General features: G+C 40.8%; 2 protein-coding genes across 3 annotated transcripts in view; both read left to right on the top strand.

The window, feature by feature from the left end:
- LOC148071390 (uncharacterized) overlaps positions 1–353 on the top strand; it is a 74,321-nt gene extending 73,968 nt beyond the window's left edge. The window contains exon 3 of the mRNA XM_087799645.1: positions 314–353. Within this exon, the coding sequence (XP_087655771.1) occupies positions 314–353 (40 nt within the window). The remainder of the gene's footprint in view (positions 1–313) is intronic.
- Positions 345–20,371, top strand: gabra4 (gamma-aminobutyric acid type A receptor subunit alpha4). 2 transcript variants are annotated; one of them, XM_087799512.1, is made up of 10 exons: positions 345–420; positions 484–554; positions 617–735; positions 1,246–1,313; positions 2,504–2,724; positions 3,150–3,232; positions 10,187–10,330; positions 11,696–11,848; positions 16,329–16,585; positions 19,597–20,371. In XM_087799512.1, exons 1-10 carry the CDS (start codon positions 370–372, stop codon positions 20,119–20,121), a joined length of 1,692 nt encoding a protein of 563 aa, XP_087655638.1. In that variant the 5' UTR covers positions 345–369; the 3' UTR covers positions 20,122–20,371. The 2 variants fall into 2 exon arrangements, with proteins under 2 accessions (XP_087655638.1, XP_087655639.1); XM_087799513.1 differs by having other exon boundaries at positions 397–554.
- The last annotated feature ends 977 nt before the right edge of the window (positions 20,372–21,348 follow it).

Below are 21,348 nucleotides of genomic sequence, written 5' to 3'. Positions count from 1 at the left end.
AATCAAATCTTAATTGAAAATGAATTGATCCTGTCACAAATGCAGTTTTTAGAAAAGGCAAACACGTTTGTGATTCTTTAAGCCACAGCAGAAATTACAAAAATGTTACAGCAGTTTAGTATAAAAAAAAAAATCCTCTACACCTCAGGAACATGTGTGTGTTTAAAACGGGTTTCCAGGAGAGCCAGTAGAAGCGCGGATGAACAGATTGGCAAGCTGTGAGAAAGTAAGCGAGAGAGAGAGAGAGAGAAAGAGAGAAAAAGAGAGAGAGAGAGAATGGACGAAGCTCTGCTCCCTTTCTTCTGTGTGTCAGCTGCTACAGCAGCAGCAGTTTGGCTTTGGGAGCAGGATGAGCTGGAGGTGAAGTGTATGTGTTTGAGAGCGTTAGGAAAACTTTCTTGCTCCATGAAAAGACAAGATGTATGGTGGTGAAATGTGAAGAAGCTTTAAGTATGGCATGTAAAAATGGTTTCTGCCAAGAAGACGGAGATGGTGACAGCGATGATTCCCAATCGAATCCGGACCCTGATGTACTTTTTCTGCCTGACTACATGGTGAGTGAATCTGTCTGCTGATCTGCTGCTTCAACTTCAAGTTTGTATCATCATTGTTTCAGCGTGAACAGAAGCACAGGACAGACAAGGAAAGATGAGAGGATATACCCGGAGAATTTCACTCGCATTCTGGACCGACTTCTGGATGGATATGATAATAGGCTTAGACCTGGATTTGGAGGTATTGAGTTTTGTTCTATTTGTAGACAAGACTAAAATAAAGTTGAGAGCTTGACATCTCATGCATCACCATATCCTATATTACAGGCTTCATCCTGTAATCTTGCTACTTTTGATTTTTGCAGAAGCCATTCCTCTAAGCTCACAGGTTTCTGCTGTTATATAACCATGTTGCCGACAGAATGTTTAATGCCCAATTAAATTGCGGCTTTGGTTATGAGACATGTTTGATGGCTTGTTCTCAGTGAACCACATCCTGTCAGGAATATACACTAACGACACAGCTGCATCCAGTCTGTATATGAAGAACACATATGTTCATTTACAGATGTGAGGAAGTCAAAATCGATAAGGTTTTCACTTATTTTAAGCTATGTATTCCGTCCATTTTTTTAGATAGCATTCTTATGGAACTACCAAGATAGTTTGCAGAGACCACGCACTTGGATAGCTTGGATAGGACACGGAAGGATTTAAAAGATAAAACATTAAATGAGACACTTTTTTTTAGGTCCTGTTACAGAGGTCAAGACTGACATTTATGTGACAAGTTTTGGTCCGGTTTCAGATGTTGAAATGGTAAGTAAACTTACAATTTTCAAATTGTGTTTTTACAAATTATGAAGAGGAAAAACTGTTAACATACTTTAGGATCTCTTTAGGATCTCTACATGCACCATCTGTCTCAAGCAACACAAATGGATCAGATGCGCCAAAGCACTTTATATCACAGAATCAGAAAATCAGTGCAGTGCATACTATTGCCAAGGAGCCTTTTTTGCTCGATAAACATCTAGCATACTATTTAATAAAACAAATATATAAATAATTCAATAATTCTATTGCTCTAAAAAGTAGGCTTTGTGACTTGTAATAATTATCGGACCAGTAGGGTGAGTTTCCCAAATCACAAAAAGTTCTTCACCCTTGAGATATCTGGGTGGCATGAAACAAATGTGTTTTAAGTAAACCTTTTCTTGTCTCTGGGTCAAGATGAACAACCTCTATGTATTTCTGGAACCGAAGGAGGTTGTCCGTTCACCTTGACCCTGAGATAACACGAGGGTTAAGAAAAACAAGACAGAGGCAATAAGTGGGTGAAAAATCAGGGAGAAGTTCAGTTCAGCTTCAGTCGGTCATTACATTTGCACCCAAGTACCACACACACAGTGATAATCAGTGGAGGTGGAGGTGATTTGGAGGTGAGTTTGGGGGCAGGAGTGGAGCAAAAGTATCTTGTCATTCTATTCTATGTTAATCTTTGTATCCTTTGTCTTTGATCTATGTTCTTGATCTTTATTTCTATGAATAGCCGTCTTTATTGCTTTGGCAAATTGGAAAAAGAATTTCCCGAAGGAGACCTCCTTTGGGATCAATAAAGTTCTACCTAACCTAACCTAACCTAACCTAACCTAACCTAACCTAACCTAACCTAAAACAGCACTGTGCATGTGCCTAGAACTAAGAACATACCTTAAGTTACTGAAAACTCGTAATAGTGGAACAGAGAGGCAACCATTTTTCCGCTTGTATAATGTGGAAGTAAGAAAAAAGCAAAATAAATATTTAGACACAATCATCTCTGATTTTATAGGATCATTCAGAGGTTCTATTGTCCGTGGGTTTTATTCTATCTCGTTACTTCTTGTTGATTTTCACTCTGCATATGTCACAGTGACAAATGATTTAATAGCTCCAATAATTATTATTATTATGTATTTAAAATCAATTTCATGTAAACAACTAACTTGCACCTTTCACATTGTCAGGAGTACACCATGGATGTGTTCTTCAGGCAGACGTGGGTGGATCGCCGCTTAATGTATGATGGCCCCGTTGAGATTTTAAGGCTGAACAACTTGATGGTGACAAAAGTCTGGACCCCAGACACCTTCTTCAGAAACGGCAAGAGGTCTGTTGCTCACAACATGACTGCCCCTAACAAACTCTTCCGCATCATGAAGAACGGCACCATCCTCTACACCATGAGGTGAGTCTTCCGTTCCTGGAATACACAGCGCAAGGTTTGGTTCAAGTAACCAGAGCACAGACCTTGTTCGGTGCAAAGTGATTACAAATACTTTATAATGGTGCTGTTGTGAGTCTGATAATGCTTTAATATGTATCTTGTTATTTCATATGATATTAACTGTTGGTCATTTTTTATAAAACAGCACATATTCTGGCATGTTAATGAGCTCTCAGAAAATGTATTTAAAATAATCAAATATGGTAATTTGTATAAAAATTTCTCCTGGTTCCCATACAAAAGGTTATATGACCTGTTTAAGGCTCAATTAATGCTGCTTTAAGTACATCCCTATCTTGGAAAACATTTTAATTCATATAAACCAATATTCAATGTTTAACTGATGTTTAATTTTGTTAAGATAGTATTTGTGTGACCTTTCACAGATTAACTATCAGTGCTGAATGTCCCATGAAGCTTATGGACTTCCCCATGGACGGACATGCCTGTCCGCTCAAGTTCGGAAGCTGTAAGTCCTTAACCTTTTGTTTAAGCTAAGTACGAAGAGAATGACGGAAACAAGAAAGATCTTTTTCTATCAGAACCAAATATAAATGAGGTCATAAGAACTTGAGCTTGCAACAGTACAGGTGAAGAAACAATAGTCCAACCCCTACTCGGGTGGGTATTACACCAAGCATTGTCAAAAGTACCAACAAAAGTCTATCTGACGTTTATATCGTTTAGATTATTCACCAGAGGAGCTTTGACATCCTGACTGAGGCTTGCTATAAAATACTTAAATATGCAGTACCATGTTAAAAAAAAAGTGTTTGTGAAAAAGCGAGACTGCATAGAGTGAATTGCGATATGGTGAAATACCACCATCCACCCACACATCCATCCAACTACTTAACTTTCTTTTGACATGTGAAACAAAAACAGATTACTTGATCAAGTCATTACAGATTAGAATTAAAAAGTGAATCTCTTGACAGGACTAGTTGTTATATGTCCACATGCAGACTCTAAGGTCTTGGACCATGCAAACTTTGCTTTCTCACACATTTCACAGAAGACCAGCTAAATTACTTACTAGGTAGATTCTGGAAGCACTGCCAGTCTTTCAGTTGCAGAGAGGGTTTACTTTTTTTTAACTACATTTAGTCAAGCTTCACCTGAAAATGCTTTTCCAGTGTTCTGATGATTCTAACTGGTGCCTGTCACATGTTATTACAAGGAGGAGAATGGAATGAATGAATAAGGGATCTGTATAAAGTAGAACCTACACTAACTTGTAGGCCAGTTCAAATTTAAATATTACTGTTAGTGACGAGGTAGTGAGCAACACTGGTTGTTGGATAAGTATAATGAAATCAATATTTATTCGTAAAACAAAGTTGTATCAATGCAAGTGAACTGAACTGTGTAGGGTCCATATGTGTGATTTTACTGTATACTTTCACATTGAGGCACCCATCTCCCTCCACATGTATTGTGTACTCTGGAAAGGTTCAAAAGTTGTTCTTTGACATCTTCAAGTGTCATCAACATATCTGATTAGTGGCTAGGTGTAAGTCCTTATCCTATTGTTTAAGCTAAGTACGAAGAGAATGAAGGAAACAAGAAAGATCTTATTCTATCGGAACCAAATAGAAATGAGGTCATAAGAACTTGAGCTTGCAACAGTACAGGTGAAGAAACAATAGTCCAACCCCTACTCGGGTGGGTATTACACCAAGCATTGTCAAAAGTACCAACAAAATTCTATCTGAAGTTTATATCGTTTAGATTATTCACCAGAGGAGCTTTGACATCCTGACTGAGGCTTGCTATAAAATATTTAAATATTCAGTACTGTGTTGAAAAAAAAGTGCTTGTGAAAAAGCGAGACTGCATAGAGTGAATTGCGATATGGTGAAATACCACCATCCACCCACCCATCCATCCAACTACTTAAATTTCTTTTGACATGTAAAATAAAAACAGATTACTTGATCAATTCATTACAGATTAGAATTAAAAAGTTAATCTCTTGACAGGAATAGTTGTTATATGTCCACATGCAGACTCTAAGGTCTTGGACCATGCACACTTTGCTTTCTCACACATTTCACAGAAGACCAGCTAAATTACTTACTAGGTCGATTCTGGAGGCACTGCCAGTCTTTCAGTTGCAGAGAGGGTTTACTTTTTTTAAATTACATTTAGTCAAGCTTCACCTGAAAATGCTTTTGCAGTGTTCTGATGATTCTAACTGGTGCCAGTCACATGTTGAATTAATAAGGGATCTGTATAAAGTAGAACCTACACTCACTTGTAGGCCAGTTAAAATTTAAATATTACTGTTAGTGACTAGTAGTGAGCAACACTGGTTGTTGGATTAGTATAATGAATTCAATATTTATTCGTAAAACAAAGTTGTATCAATGCAAGTGAACTGAACTGTGTAAGGTAAGGTAAGGTAAGGTAAAACTTTATTGATCCCTCAGGAGGTCTCCTTCGGGAAATTGTTTGTTTTATTGTGTAGGGTCCATATGTGTGATTTTACTGTATACTTCCACATTGAGGCACCCATCTCCCTCCATGTGTACCGTGTACTCTGGAAAGGTTCAAAAGTTGTTCTTTGACATCTTCAAGTGTCATCAACATATCTGATTAGTGGCTAGGTGTTGTTTCCTTGTTTCAGTCATGCGTGATGTGTGATTTCCCTGATTTTATGGGAAATGCCGTGGGAGTTAGGATGATAACCATGGGGATAGGATGGTAGCCAATATTTAGCCAGATTATATGTGACAGAGATCTCCTTTCAGAGTCTCGTAGGTGGCAGTATCACTAAGGTTTGTTACTTTTTCCTCGTAGCCCTTTTTGTTGAGTAGCACAGTGCACCTCTCTTTGTCCACAGGTGCCATATAGTGATGTTTTTCTCCTTCTGCAATGACACCAAGGCCCTTTTTTGCTAAATAGTGACTTACGAAGAAGTTTCTCTGGTATTGGAGAGAGTAGTTATATTGAAGTCTTTCAGCCTCCGGTCCTGCCAGCTTGTTGTTACAGATTTCAGAGTCTGTAGCTCGTATGATGTCCACCACTGATCTGTTCGTGATCAGTTTTGGAGTAACTACAAAGTTCATTTGGAACTGAAGAAGCTTCTTGGATGCAAGTTCAACTATCTTTCTGAAACTGTGCTCCGTTCAGTAGACTTGCTTAGGAACAACGTTGATAACAATGACCTCATTGAATGAAAACCTACATGGACAGATTGATCCCTGAACCATTTCTACCCTTTTATTTAGCTGGAAAACTTCAAAGTGATTCCTAAAAATATCTGTGACATCTTGTGCATGGGTATTTTAAGCATAATGCATCTTAGTAAACAGGCAGTGCCTTTTGAAGAGTGTTTTAAGGAGCTTAGAAATGTAAGAAACAATTATATATTGGTCTTAACAGCTTGACCACATGAATTTCCTGAGTGTGAAATTAAAATGAAAAAATGGAAGTGATGTGGATTGGAATGCACCATTTGTAAGACAAAGCCAGAAAATGGAATTTTATTATGGATAATGAAATGTTCTGTTCTCCAAATTAAAAATGAAGGCCTAACTCAGCATCAGTGTTTGTATTGGAGGCGTTGATCAGCAGAAATAGCTTCTCTCAAGTCTTTCCCTCAGTCTAATTGGACATATGCAGCGGTGTTGAGATTCCATCTTCCACAAAACAAAAGAGATTTGTGTTTGTACTGTCAATTACCCACTTTGGTGACATTGTTAAGGACAAATACTTGTCTCTGTCACTGTCATCCTTTGCTGGTAAAGAGGCATCAGCCATGTTTCGGATGTGGCCTAAAGCGCAGGAAAGGTCAGGTTCCCTTCCTCTGTCACAGGATAGCACAGATATATGCACCTAGTTTTGATAGCTGATTTGTGTTCTAATTGTGTCTGCCCTGCCTTCATTTTCTCTCCATCACCCTCTCCCCTATTGTGTTTCTCCATCTCGATATACATGCATAACCACTGAGTTCCAGTCCATGACACACAAGAGTCATTTTATTTTGGCAGCACAGCCTTTATATCCAGCCTATGTGGACCCCCGGAGTGAGAAGCAGGCAAAGACAACTCTCATTTTTAACTGCATCCATCAAGGGGGAAAACCCAACCATATACATAGCACTTAGAGAAGCCGCCATGATCAACCGAAAGAGTAAAATATTGTTCTAATACCCTTTATTACTTGATGAAAATAGATAGAAAAGATGTGATATTGAAGATCCTTGATTAAACTATGATTTGAAGGTGCTGGACACCAGAAAGTCCTATCAGACTTTTGCAATTAATATGTTTAAAATAATGAGAGAACAGAAACATGGCGAGTAAGTTAGTAAGTAAGTTAACGTTATTTGTAAAGCATCTTTCCAGACCAGGCTCACGAAGCGCTTTTACAAACAAACTCAATATACAGCTAAAATACAAGCTTTAAAAGGCCAGAACATATAACACAAACACAAGATTCCCCCAAAAAACAGGGTAAAGCCTGCACTAATAAGAATTTCTTAAATTGTTTCTTGATAGAGTCAGTAAACTCCATCAAGAAACAACTTAAGACGCAGAGGGAGAGGGAGATCTTTCCAAAGCTTAGGAGCAACAGCCTGGAAGGATTTTTCTCCTCTGGTTCTGATCCACAGACCTAAGAGCCCAAGCTGGGCTGTAAGGCTGGACCAGATCACTGATGTAAGGTGGAGCCTGACTATGAATAGCTCTGAAAGTAAGAACAAGAACTTTAAAATTGATTCTAAAAGAAACCGGCAACCAGTGAAGTGTTTCAGGGTCAGAATTATAGCTGCGTAAGTTTTGTATTATCTGCAGGCAAGACAGCTACTTCTTGTTTAGACATGAAAAAAGCTGTTACAATAGTCTAAACGAGAGAACACAGAAGCGTGGATTCTAAGCTCCAGATCATGTTGCAATATCATTTTCCCAAGTTAAGAGATTTTTATCAGTTTAAGGAAACCATTTATGGTCAGATTTTGCAGTGTTGTATTAGAGACACATACAACACCCAGGTTTCTCTTTTTGAGAAAAGGCTCCACAATGGCCTGCTTAAATGCATTAGGAAAAAGCCCTGTGGAAAGGGAGAGAATTATTATTTTGGTAACCCAGGGGCCAATTACACCAAACACTTTAATAAAGAGCCTACACGGAAGGATGTCGGACAGGCAAGATGGATACAGGCTCAGTGATAGCAGGGGTTCCATACAAAATGGGAAGGAATTTCTCTTTGATCAATTTAATTTCACTGAAAAATATCAACAATGCATTGCTGTCAGCTTCACAGAAGACAGGGGTGATTGGAGCAGTAGTACACACAAGAAAATTTAGCGTGTCAAACAACACTTTGCGGTTTTTCTTATTTACTGTTACCAGTTTCCGAATGGAATCAGATCTGTCAGTTTCCATTATCTCAATGAATGAGGACATCAGATCCTTTTCAGACTCAGGAGATCTTCATTATAGTTATAATAATAGTTATACTTATACTTATAGTTATACTAATAGTTATATTTATACTTTTACTTATAGTTATACTTATACTTATATTAATAGTTATACTTATACTTATACCTATAGTTATACTAATATTAATAGTTATACTTATAAGTAAGTACTGTAAGTAAGTTATTTATATTCATAGAGCGCTTTTCTAGACCAGGGTCACAAAGCGCTTAAACAATCAAAACAATACTCAATAAAATATATACTTAAAGTCATAACACCGAGAACATGTCCAAAGGCACCGTTTTTTCATTAAAGAAAAGAGGGAAAAACTGAGATAACACGCCTCTGAGACCTACCTTTTAAGGGCTTAGGTTCAGGTTAAACAAATCAATCCAATGATCACTCAGATGGACATTATGTACAAATACATTAGAAATGTCCCTAGCTCCTGGGGTGGTACTCAACCCCACTGTTATTGCGTTGCATGCGTGGGCCCCGCCACTGCTGCTGTGGTGGCTTTCCGTCCCACTGGCCTGTCTTCCTATGGTTCTCTGTTTTGGGCATGGTGGTGGCCTGGTGGTCTTCTGGAGCAAGGGCTTGCCCTGATGCACTGTCCTTTGACTGGTTCGCTGGCTGTCCCTCGCCGGTTGGCCCTCGGGCTCCTCTGTCCCGGTGCCTGCTCCTGGTGCCTCCCTTCTTCACTTCCTCCGCCATCTCCTCGCTGGTCCTTGCCTCTGTGCGGTGTGGGGGCCTCCGTGGGTAGTCTGCTTTTTCGCCGGTGTTCTGGGTCATGGCTGGCTCCGGTGGTTATCTTGCCTGCCAGGTCTGGACCTCCCGTGGGCTCCGACCGCTGCTGGGGCACTCGCGCCGGGATCTTGCCGAGCAAGGCATGGGCTCACAGGCATGTTTAGGAGGGGGCTTGTTTGGGTCCCTCTTGCCCCTCCTGCAGATGTGTACAGCTGGCGCTTTTGGGTCTCTGCACACTCTCACACGCACTCTTACTCACACACACACACACACACACACACACACACACACACACACACACACACACACACACACACACTCTCCTCTGTATCTTCTCCCCCCAATTGAGTCTGTTTACCTGTGTATTACATACATTTGCAACTGGCCTGACCAGTTGTGAAGGACACTGCCTGCCGGGAGCCTGGTCCTTTCAAGGTTTCTGCCTCCCAGAGGCAGTTTTTCCTTGCCACAGTGATGTTGTTATCTTGAGCTCTTGGCAGGGAACTAGAGCTGCACTGGTAGCATAGAGCATGTTTAAACTAACAATGTAAATAATAAACCTGAAAAAGAAAAAAGAAATCTCCAGGCCAAGAGGAAAAATTAAGTCTAAAGTGGGGTCCTTTTGGTGAGTTGGTTCAGAAACATGTTAAAGTTTTCAATTAAAGTCTTCAGTTAAAGTTAAAGGCTTCAGTTAAAGTCAGAAGTTATTTAGCATAGCAAGATGTGATGTCATAAACGTAAAGATTGAAGTCTCCAAGAATAAGAATAGATTCCATTTGAATAATGGAAGATAAAAACTCACTAAAGTCCTTTAAGAACACTGCCGCAGGACCAGGCGGACGGTAGATTGAAACACAATAGAACATAGAATATAGAAAATAGAACCAACCAAGATCACCTGAGACTCAAAAGAAGGGAATTACTGTGTCTTAATCACTTTGCATGAACAACTATCTCTATAAAAAACAGCCAAACCACCCCACGGTGACAGCCAGCAGGAAAGAGTTAATTAAGTTGAATAGTAACAAAGCAATACTTAGATTTTTTAATAAACTTGTCTCTGAGGGATTTTATTTATTTATTTTATATTGTTTACAGAAGAAAAATTCTGGAGAGAAGCTTCTGAATAGTCTCTCTTTATACTGCTTTACATGACAACAGCCTTATAACAGGTAGAGGAATCGTACAGTGTTAATCTAACTCGGTTTTACCGGCAACCTTCTGAATTTTATGCTCTTTGCCCATAGATGCTTATCCTAAAACAGAAATGATCTACACATGGACAAAGGGTCCTGAGGACTCAGTGGAGGTCCCTCCTGAGTCCTCCAGCTTAGTTCAGTATGATCTCATTGGCCAGACGGTCTCCAGTGAAATCATCAAGTCCATCACAGGTAAGAAGATTCTCTGATCAGGAGGATTGCTGCATGTTTTTCGTCTAAATTGTCTGTGTCTTTACTTTTTTATAAAGAATAGGTTTGCCGGGACAAGAGGTTACATGAATGTTTTGTCGAATTTAATATGCACCATTCCATTTTTGACTTTTAGCACAAAAATGATATTCTGTCAGAAGAAGTCAGTTTTTCTTCACAAAAGTGTGGACACTTTTTAACTTGAGAGAGCTTTTGGGTCATCTTAAAACTTAATCAGCAGCCTAGTTTAGATGTCATCCTAAACTCAGATGTTGATTGACTTTAAAGATGTCTGAATGTTTAATAAGGAGGCATAAGAAAATATCGTTGTCTATAATCAAAAAGGTCCCTTCCCTTCAGGGGCTTTTAATTCGCATTCAATTCCAATTGAGCTGAAAACGCATTTCTAATCACAAGAGATTTGTTTTCTCTTTCAACTCCTCTGATCGTCTTTTGAAGAGACGCCCATCAAATAATCATTATAAATACACTTAATCATTTATCAGTGTATACACTCATACACTTTGTTGCTTTTGAGTTTAATGTGTGGTACAGCTAAGGTTCAGTTGTTTGTACAAATATAATGATCAGAATAAAAATAAATTATATAAAGAAGTTTCCTTCAACTGAGAATAATCTCTAAATTTAGGAAAATGTTGTCACAACATGATCTGGAGCTTGTAATCCATGTGTTTGTGTCTTCTCGCCTGGACTATTGTAACAGTTTGTTTTCATGTCTTAACAAGAAGGAGCTGTCTCGCCTGCAGTTGATTCAGAACTCTGCAGCGAGAATTCTGACCCGCTCAAGTAGAAGAACTCACGTTTCTCCAATCCTTAAAACTTTAAAATTCTGGTTCTTACTTTCAGAGCTATTCATGGTCAGGCTCCTCCTTACATCACTGATCTGATCCAGCCTTACACCCCAGCTCGAGCTCTGAGGTCTGTGGATCAGAATCTACTGATGGTTCCACCCACACGGTTCAGGACTAGAGGAGAGAAATCCTTCCAGGCTGTTGCTCCTAAGCTTTGGAACGATCTTCCTCTCTCTTTGAGCTTAATGGAGTCTACTGACTCTTTCAAGAAACATCTTAAGACGTTTTTATTTGTTCAGGCTTTTCCTTGATTTTCTGGAACTCCTGTTGTGTTATCAGTTTTATCTTGACCTTTAAAGTATATACTTTATTGAATATTGTTTCGATTGTTTAAGCGCTTTGTGACCATGGTCTGGAAAAGCGCTATATAAATAAAAATTACTTACTTACTTACTTTTATGTAAGTAGCACAGTTCCAGGCAAAACTCCTTTAATTTAACATCTCTTATCTTTTTGCTTTGTGTTGACTCTCTAGGTGAATATGTGGTGATGACTGTCTTCTTCAATTTGAAGCGTAAAATGGGCTACTTCATGATTCAGACGTATATCCCCTGCATTATGACAGTAATACTCTCCCAAGTGTCCTTCTGGATAAATAAAGAGTCAGTCCCAGCTCGCACTGTATTTGGTACGTATTCCTCATCATTCACAGGTGTATTGTTGTGACTTTTTTGATGAAATTGGTGTTCAATGCTGGACATTAAAAAAATCAGGTTGATGCTTATTATGCTTATTTTTAGCCCAAATGACAAAATAATCCCTGATAAATTCAGGTGGTTCTACGTCATTTGGTGCTTCGCCCTCTAACTGCTTCGCTATTGGTTTATCCTCGAGTCCCCGCCTCGTCTCTGAGAAAGCTTAATGAACTCGCTACCCAGCTGGGTGCAGTCCACTTCCTATAAAGGCGGGAAATACCCGTCGCTCTTCCTCCTTTACAACTCAGCAGAAAGCTCCTAACAGTGGATTGTAATGATGGAGAATGAATATTGAAGTGAACAAATGTGTGTGCATGAAGTGCTAAGCCTCCCTGAAGAGGGGGGAACCACATGTCTGCTTAGTTTGCCTAGGCCCAAATCACACGATGTCTGATTGTGTGGCCTGTTGACACCTCCCACGGCTCTTGACAGTGACGGGAAGCGTTCGAGGCTTGTCGACCCCCACCGCCTCAGAGATCATGATTATGATCAAGACAGGTTAACACAATGTTGTTTAGGAAAAACAAACAACATGGCATTCCTCTGCGGTACACTAGACAAGCTCACGTTCCAATGTGATAAGAAAAAAAAGGTTGTTGGGCCCTGATGAGTCGAGCTGAGTCGTCCCTCGATCATGAACAGACTGCGACGAGGAGGACGACTGGCTCGCTGCATGGAGTTTGGCCATGAGGTATGCAAGAGCGATCCAGGTAAGTATCTCTTGCAGACAACATGGCCCTCCTGCAGTGCACTCGATGGGCTGACTTCTACAGTGTACTGCAGATGAGGTAGAGGAGAACCACAGAGACTGCCCTCCTCAGGATGACGTGTGCAAATGCTTCACTGGAGGAGGTTCCGTATGAAACATCGACATCTGTGGTGAGTTTGAACATATTTTTCCTGAGATTGCAGGAATATCCCCGGAGGTCCGGTGTGGGAGTTTTCCCATGATCGAACCGGACCTCTTGGACACAGACGTCAGAAGTGATGTCGCTCAGCAGGTGTCAGTTCAGCTGAGTGTTTCAAAACCCCGGACATCGGATGCACTGTCACCGATCATGCAACAGTTGTCTTTGAGCGATCTCATCCTTCTACAAAATACACTTTATGGCAATAGAGGACTGAAACGGATGATTCTTCTGGGGTTTATTATGAGTGTTACTGGCAGAGCGCGCAGCTTCAAGCCTGTGACAGTAAGTTACTCGCAAGTCTTCGCTGCTAATGCTAAGCTATCATGTTCTGCCGCTCTAAGCTGGCAAGGTTTTTACTCTCACCACATAACTTAAAGTGTTGTCTAACACCTTAGTCTGTTATTTCATAGTCTGGTTTGTCCAGACAGTTGAGAGATTGCCCATCTTTTATTGCCCTTTAAGATACAGATGTTCAAGAGACCAACTCGATCAGCTGTGTTTACTTTCACTTCTGTGTGACGTTTGAGATGCCAGACCGGCGGGTTTCGTCATCTGAGGAGGTAAGAATTTCCCGCATCCCCGGGACCAGAGGAGGGCGAGGAGCTACCGCCCCTGCTGGTCAGGCAGCTGGAGAGGTGCGTGGCGGTCTGATCTCATGAGCGAGTAGGTCAGGACCGCCAGCAGAGCTTGAGAATGTATTGGACTCGGAGAGTGATGCGGTGCCAACCCGGTCCTCAAAGAGCCGCAGTGGGTGCAGGTTTTTGTTCCAACCATTCAAGAGGACACATTTTCACGAATCAGGTGTATTAGGAGTGTAATCAGTTTATTGTTAGTCTGGTGTTGCTTGTATCAGCTGAAACCTCATTGGTAAAACTGTGCATGCTTGATCGGTCTAGGTCTTTGAGGACCGGGTTGGCCACTCCTGAGCTAGACCCTAAGCAGGGCCGATGTCGAAAAGTGAGCCTTCCCGCTTTGGTTTTGCAGGACATCAAGTTTTTGGAACTCTCTAACCAACCTCAGACGGAGAGTTCCATTAGGTTGCATCCTTCATTACAATCAGGTGTTCACTGACACGTTGGGGAGGCACCTCTGGTCAGACTTACGCCAGCAGTGTCTGGAACAGACCGGTGTACAGACACATCAACTGGCTAGTGTTGAAAGCAATTCCCAACGTCCTGCTTCACCTCTCTCCCCAACTGTCACAGTCCAACGCCCTAGTACTATCAGACAGCTCCACTGGTGGCGTACGTCAATCGCCAGGGTGGAGTCAGATCACCAGCCCAAATGTCTTCTTTGGTTGTCCCTCAGGGCCTCTGATTGCCCCGACTAGGTGTGGACGCCTTGGCCGTCAGAGTCCCCCCCGGGCTGGGGAGACTCTGACAGCACCCCCGGTGCTGGGTCTGCCTCTCAAATTGTGGCTCTTGCACGGGATGAGCTGAGCGGTACTCTGGTCTCCACACACTGGAGAATGCCCGAGTCCCCCGTCTACACATAGGCTTTATGCTTCCAAATGAGGAATGTTCTGGAATGAGGATGGTTCCTGGTCCACAGCTACTGATTGGCCTCTGCTGTCCTGTTTTACCTGCAACATTGCTGGATAAAGGACGGACTGTGAGTGTTCATATCAGCCAACAAGGCACGTCAGGTGCTTCAGCGCGTACCCAACCTCTAGTGGTGTTTTTCTCACTGGGGGCCTACAGGCTTCAACCTCCTGTGAGGCCTTCCAGCCCTTCTCGGGATCTCCAGCTGGTGCTGGATTCTCTCGCAGACCTGACATTTGAGCCTCTTTGAACCAAGTCCCACTGGACATTTTGTTTGAAGTCTCGCTCCTTCTGGTACACATCCACGAAGAGAGCAAGCCTTGTGCTCTCTCCATTAGTCCGGTTGACAACATAGTTGTTTATGGGGGGGTTGTAGGGACCAATTGCCATTCAACAATGTGTGTGAGACTACAGGTTTACCTTCAGCAGCACCTGAGCCCATGCAGATTGGCCGCTACAAGGTCTCACCGGAAGAGAAGGAACAGAGGAGGCTTTTGAGATGCTGCATTTAATGCGGTCGGCCAGGACATTTACGTAATTCCTGTCCTGAGCTTCAGCGAAAAGATCAGACCCATCCAACCGGGAGAAGGTTGTGACGAGAGCAACTCTATCTCCTAAACCAGATGATCAAGTAGTCCACCTCCCATCTTTATCTCCTGGGGAGAAGCCGACTAGGGACTGTTTTTTCCTTGTAAGGCTGACATGTGTCCGGAAGTTCAGACATCACCTATTCACAGGATGGTGTTCTTTATGTTTCATAGCTTTTAGAGACTTTGTGCCAATATGTAAGCATGTTTTGAAGCAGAAACAATAGTTTAGTTTCTAAAGATTTTGTGTTTTATTCATTTTCACTAGTCAAGAGTCACACCCTAATTTTGTTGTTTTTTGTCGCTTTTAACACCAACTCCGGAACAAGATGGAGGTTGAAGTGCAAACTGGAGCGCTCAGCACCACCTGATCACTTTCATTTGCTCATCTGGACTAAAGTAGAATCAGAGGGCTCTTATGCCAAATACGTTTCTCTTCCTGCATCCATGACTGTGCTGAAGTGGGCCGGTAGCGAAGGGCACAAAATGTGTGAAGAACCTCAGGCGTGCATCAAGCGTAGTGTTCTACTCATTTTCTTGCTCTGCTGGAGATTCCCATCTCAAGATTGGAGCTCCACATATTTTCCATCAGCGTGAGTGGTAGTTCCTCGCCCCGACATTACCCAGGATACCAGAGGAACGACTGCCCTCTAGACTTCTTCCCACTTCATGCCACTGGTAAGATGGAAAAACACATATCTCCTCCAGGACAGCAAATATCCACGTCATCCTGAGAAGGGCAACCACCACAGATCCCCTCCACCTCATCTTCAATCCCACTTAGAAGGGAGCCCATCAAAACCTGGTTGAGGATTTTGCAGGTTCAACAATCATTTGGTCACCACTCTTTTAAACCAGTAATTGAGTCAAATAATATCGTATGATGACTGAAAACTGTAATTCTCCAACGACAAGTCTAGAATGTGCAAGAAAAATGACCCCATCAGTTTTCTCTCTTTTCTAAATGATGCTTTCAGTTTTTTAACAAAATATAGGAAGCACACTGATCGAGGAATATATTGTTTATCAAATCTTATAAACTAAAGCATTGCAGACATGTAATGAAGTAAGAAAATTTTACTTTCACTGTGCTGGTTTTACTGACTTTTGTATATTTCAAGTCAGAATGCTGTCTCTCTCTCTGACATATGAGCCATGACAAATGCATGAGAACTTAAATGTTTTTGGGAATATATATATATATAATATATATTGGAGCACCATGTCTCATCAGCTTATGAAATATGCCAACGCTCATGAGCACACGGGTTATTAGGCACTGCAAATGGTCTATTTTACTTACTATCTTCTTCAGTGAAGTAAAGAAAGCTCTTCCGAGTTTCTGTTCTGAAGTTTTTTCTTGTGTTCTAATAGGTATCACAACGGTCCTTACCATGACAACACTCAGCATCAGTGCTCGACACTCACTTCCAAAGGTTTCCTACGCTACTGCCATGGATTGGTTCATAGCCGTCTGCTTCGCCTTTGTCTTCTCCGCCCTCATCGAATTTGCCGCCGTTAACTACTTTACCAATGCGGAGCTGGAGCGCACCAAGAAGAAACCTGCAAAATGTCCCCCTGGCCCTCAGACCACGTCCGTCAAAGACAAGGGCGTGGAGGAAGCACCGCAGGTGATTTGTGTGAAAGTGCAAATGGTCTGGAAAGCTCTTGACTTGAAGTAGCAATTATCAGTGGGTTACATGAAACTTGACCTTGACTCTTGAAGAAGGAGAAGTGGAGGTGCATAGAATGCAGGGTAGAATGCAGATAAATATCTTGGTTATTAATTTTTCTCGTCCGACGCCCTTCTGTGTAGGCTCTTAATTAAAGTGTTTGATGTAATTGGCCCCTGGGTTACCAAAATGGTAAACCTCTCCCTTTCCAAAGGGGTTTTGCAATACATTTCAGTATGCCATTGTGGAGCCTTTACTGAAAAAGCCAGGCTTAACCCTTACTGACCTCAGTCATTTTAGGCCCTTTTTTAAGCTTCCATTCTTGTCGAAGATTTTAGAGAAGTTGGCGTCTGAGCAGCTATCGTTGTTCCTGGATCAGAGCGACATTAATCAGTATTGCTTCCACAAACATCACACTACGGAGACAGCCTTACTGAGTGTCCAGTGACATCATAATGTCGGCTGATTCGGGTTTCCTTCGATCTGTCGTCAGCCTTTGACACTGTTGATCACCAGATTCTGCTGAGAAGACTGAGGGATGAAGTGGGACTGTCAGGGTCTGTGTTACAGTGGTCCTCATCATACCTTTCTGGTTGCAGTTTCTGTATATCTGCCAATCAAATAAGGTCTGAATCAGCAGAACTGTTGTGTGGAGTCCCTCAGGGTTCTGTTTTGGTTCCTTTATTATTTGTATTATTTTATAATATGGTGTACTTGATTCCCCTGGGTAAATTCATTCAGAGATTTCCTAATGTTTCTTACCACATTTAGCTCTACTGTTCATTTGATCCAACTGAGCCCCAGAGGCTGAAAAGTTAAGTCAATTGTTTGCTAGAAATCAAACAGTGACTGAATGAAAACACTTTGCAGCTAAATGTGAAAAAACTGAAACAACGGTTATTGCGCCTGATGATGAGGTTCCAGGGTTGAGTCAATACTTGGGTGACTTAGGTGTCTCTAGTTCAACACTGCATAAAATTGAACAGAAACTGTTTCCTTCAACTGAGAAAAATCTCTAAACTTGAAAATTATGTCACAACTCCTGTTTTTGTCTTAGGTGACTTGACACAGCATTTATTTTAGCTGTATATTGTTTGTGTTTGTTAAAGCGCTTTGTGACCCTGGTCTTGAAAGGCGCTTTACAAATAACCTTTACTTTACTTTACTTACTTTAAACCTGTGATGGTTACCAGATAGTAAAATTATTCAGCACATGCCTCTAATGGAACATATATCTTTGAAAACATTCACCACCCACGTTGAGTGCAGTGTCACTCTCAACTCATGTATAAACGATAATCATGAAACTGTTGAAATGTAGGAACAGAAAAACATTCAGGGTCACGGAGTTCACACACTTTCAATGCAGGATGTATAAAGTAATATAGTTCAACCTTGGTTTGTGAATGATAAAAGAAAATGTAATGAAGGTTAATACAAAAATATATTTCAATATTAGTTCTAATACAAAAGGTAATATTGTTAACATTAGCTTGTGGGTAAACATGGCCTTGTGTTTGCTTATTCTGGCCTTGGCTCCGCTGCTTATCGTTGTTCAACCGTGCAGTTCCCCATCTGCAAAACTTTTTCTTGACCCATGCTCAGTACATTTCCACTTGCACCCTTTCATGCGTATCCTTTTCTTAATTTGACTCTGGGACTTAATGTGTTTATTATTTGCTGTTAGCAGTACATTAATGCAATACATGTAATTGATTACTAGCCTATGATTATATGTGTACTTATATACTTACCAATAATATCTATATATATTATTCATAGGAATTGGGTTATTGACCCTCCGTTTGCCTCAAAATGTCTTTGTTTTAAGAGGGGAGTGAGAGGCACTCAGACCTTATTTCTTATAGTGCTAACCCTGCAACTCATCCTAAGATAACCAAAAGAAAACGGATCAGGGTTTCTTTTTTGCAGCGTCTTTGAACTTGATGTGTTTGATTGAGGGAGCAGGTTTTAGAAGAAGGTGAAAAACTCCTCAATCCATTGTAGCACTATCACGCTTCATTGCAAAAAAGTGACAACAGCACTTCAGTGGATTAGGAGGTTGTCTACATCTGTATAGGTTTCAGAGAGGCTCAGGGTGCTTAGAGTGAAAACCGGCCAGCTATCCAGTGACACAAAACACTTTAGAGGGGTGGATTTTAATTCTGTAAATGTGTCTCAATTTCTTTGAAACATCTTTGATGCAACTTGCAAAACCTACTTTTGTCCTAAACTTAAACTTCAACATTTGTGATGACTGTACACCTATGCCTCATAAGAAATAAAACTGGAAACTCTGCAGCTGTGAATCAATTGATTCAACCTAATAATTGAAATAATCCAAAATAATTTATCCAAGGTGTTAGTTGTTCTGAGATAACATAATAAATACTTATATTTATCTCTGTAGAGAATTTCTCTATGTCCTCCATGCTTCTGGACTTCTCTAATGTACATGAGTTATTTCACAGTCAAGAGTCTCTTTCAGACCCATATTTCCAAATGTTGTCCCCTTTGTAGTGCTTTGTGGATTACCTTAACAAAATTGTGTAACACTTAAAATCCTTTTTTCAACTGGTTATATTTTCACTCAAACATCCTCAAACCAATGATAAGTTTATATTTTATTTTTGAGGTATATATCAATAGTTAAATAATTATAGTAAGTCAGCATCTGCTAAAGGAACAATGTAACGTGTCGGTCAAGGCAATTATCTAAAGCATATTATGAGTGCAATGTTTCACGGGAATGACGAACAGTACTTCAGCCTAGTCAATTTTAAAATTGTTTCCTCACTTTAACAAGAGCAACAATTTATCCACAATTTAGCATTTTGCTTTCCCACTAACAGGAAATATACATCCTGATGATGTTTGAGAGTATATCTCTATGAACACTATTATCATAATATTCGTACCATATCAATACATTTTAATTTTTAAATGTATATATTTTGTCTCGTCAACAGCAAAACCAGGACACCAATGGTAACCTAAGGAAAAGGATCAACTATATCTCCCAGCAGGAGTGTGGCCACCATCAACCTTGGGCCACCACCACCATTTCAGGACCAGGACCAGCCAGGATTCTGCGTCATGTAGCTATCAATGCCAAGGGCAGCTCCTCCACGCTCTCACGATCCAGTCTTAGATCAGAGAGGTTGCTCAGCGTGGTGTCTTCCTCCACAAAGTTGGTCAAAAACACAAGTCAGGTGGTAGCCTCTACGCTAAACACTAGCGTTGAGAACCAATGCAATCAAAACGTCTCTCTGCATCAACTACTGGGCCCCAAACTAGAGCGAATACAGCTGATGGTGAACAAGGGGGAGAGGAAACTGACACCATGCTCTCAGCCCACGGTCGCTGACATGGGTGGAACCAGTAAAATTGACAAATATGCAAGGATCTTTTTTCCAGTGTCCTTTTCCGCCTTTAACTTAGTCTACTGGGTAGTCTACCTGTCCAAGGAAACCATGGTGGCTAAGGCTAGCTAAGATTTGCATTGAGAACTTTTGCAGAAAAAAACATGGATTATGTGTCTGCAAGCAATACAAGGTCTTTTCACCAAACAAATCCACAGAACTTCCTTGTGAAGCACTTTGATAACATTTGATTCACGTTTGAAATCACATCAAAAACATATGACTCACTGGACTATACCACTGCCCCGCCTCTCTGGATGTCAGCACTGCCTGCAGTCACAGAGTATTTTCCTATTTTGTATCTGGTACCTGAAGACGTGTGAATGTGCAAACATACACTGCAGTACGTTGTAAATACCCACTTACAAGCACCACCTCTTGTTTCATGTTGTCTTTTTGGATACGCTAACTAATTTCCGACTGATCTTGGGATATCTGCTGGTCGATCAAAGGAAGGTTGAATCACTGGTAAAGAGAAGTAACTGATTGGAAAACACATCTGCCATGAAGTATGAGCAAAGCAGGCTTTGTTTTAGGTTGGATCCATACCAAAAAGCCTAACAAATTAAACTTGGATTAAAATACAAGTTACTGAAGATCAAATTTGGGTTAGGATGAACCAGACTGTAATTTCAAATTCCTGTTATAATAGGATGCTTCTTTCTTCACCCTGACACCATGATAAAGAGTCTGAATTGAGTCACTGTGTAGGTTTGTAGTTCAGCAGTCGGGGAAAAAAACATAAGCTGCTGTTTCATCATCATTGAATTGAAGGGACTGAATGGAGGATTGTTTGTGACCAAGCCAATAACATTTGTTCAATTAAAGCAATAATACACATGTTGATCATTTCACTGTGTTTCTTTTTTTAGTTTTGTTGTTTGAATTTGTTCACCATATTGACCTCAAGGTCATAGTTGCAACTTACAGAAGAGGCTACACTGGGGGGGCTACAATGGATTTGGGCTGAGGGGTTGACTTGTGTAAAACAGACGTATGTGTTGCAATGTAATGTTGGCTCTTAATTAACCCCAAATGGCATTCTTTTTTCAACTTCCTCTAAAACCTGTTCTCTCAATCAAACACATCAACTTCAAAAGACGCTGCATAAAATAAACCCTGATCCTTTTTCTTTTGGTAATCTTAGGTTGGGGGACAACGCGAGACCAAAATATTCAACACCACTAACTAAATAACACATCTAAAGAATCAGAACCAGAATTATTTTGCCATTTTTAGCGGAGAGGGTCCACTTATTAGAAATTTGTTTTGGTCCACTGTGCAACATCAACATCAAAC

This window comes from Callionymus lyra, chromosome 9, assembly GCF_982586985.1.
Source record: "Callionymus lyra chromosome 9, fCalLyr1.hap1.1, whole genome shotgun sequence".
In the NCBI taxonomy this organism is placed as follows: domain Eukaryota; kingdom Metazoa; phylum Chordata; class Actinopteri; order Syngnathiformes; family Callionymidae; genus Callionymus; species Callionymus lyra.
This window is presented reverse-complemented; position numbering and strand designations above follow the sequence as displayed.

Coding starts and splice junctions, on each gene's coding strand:
- gabra4 (XM_087799512.1), top strand. CDS start 370: ATGTGTTTGAGAGCGTTAGGAAAACTTTCTTGCTCCATGAAAAGACAA. Junction 3,233..10,186: donor TCCGCTCAAGTTCGGAAGCT/GTAAGTCCTTAA, acceptor CTTTGCCCATAG/ATGCTTATCCTAAAACAGAA. Junction 11,849..16,328: donor CCCAGCTCGCACTGTATTTG/GTACGTATTCCT, acceptor GTGTTCTAATAG/GTATCACAACGGTCCTTACC.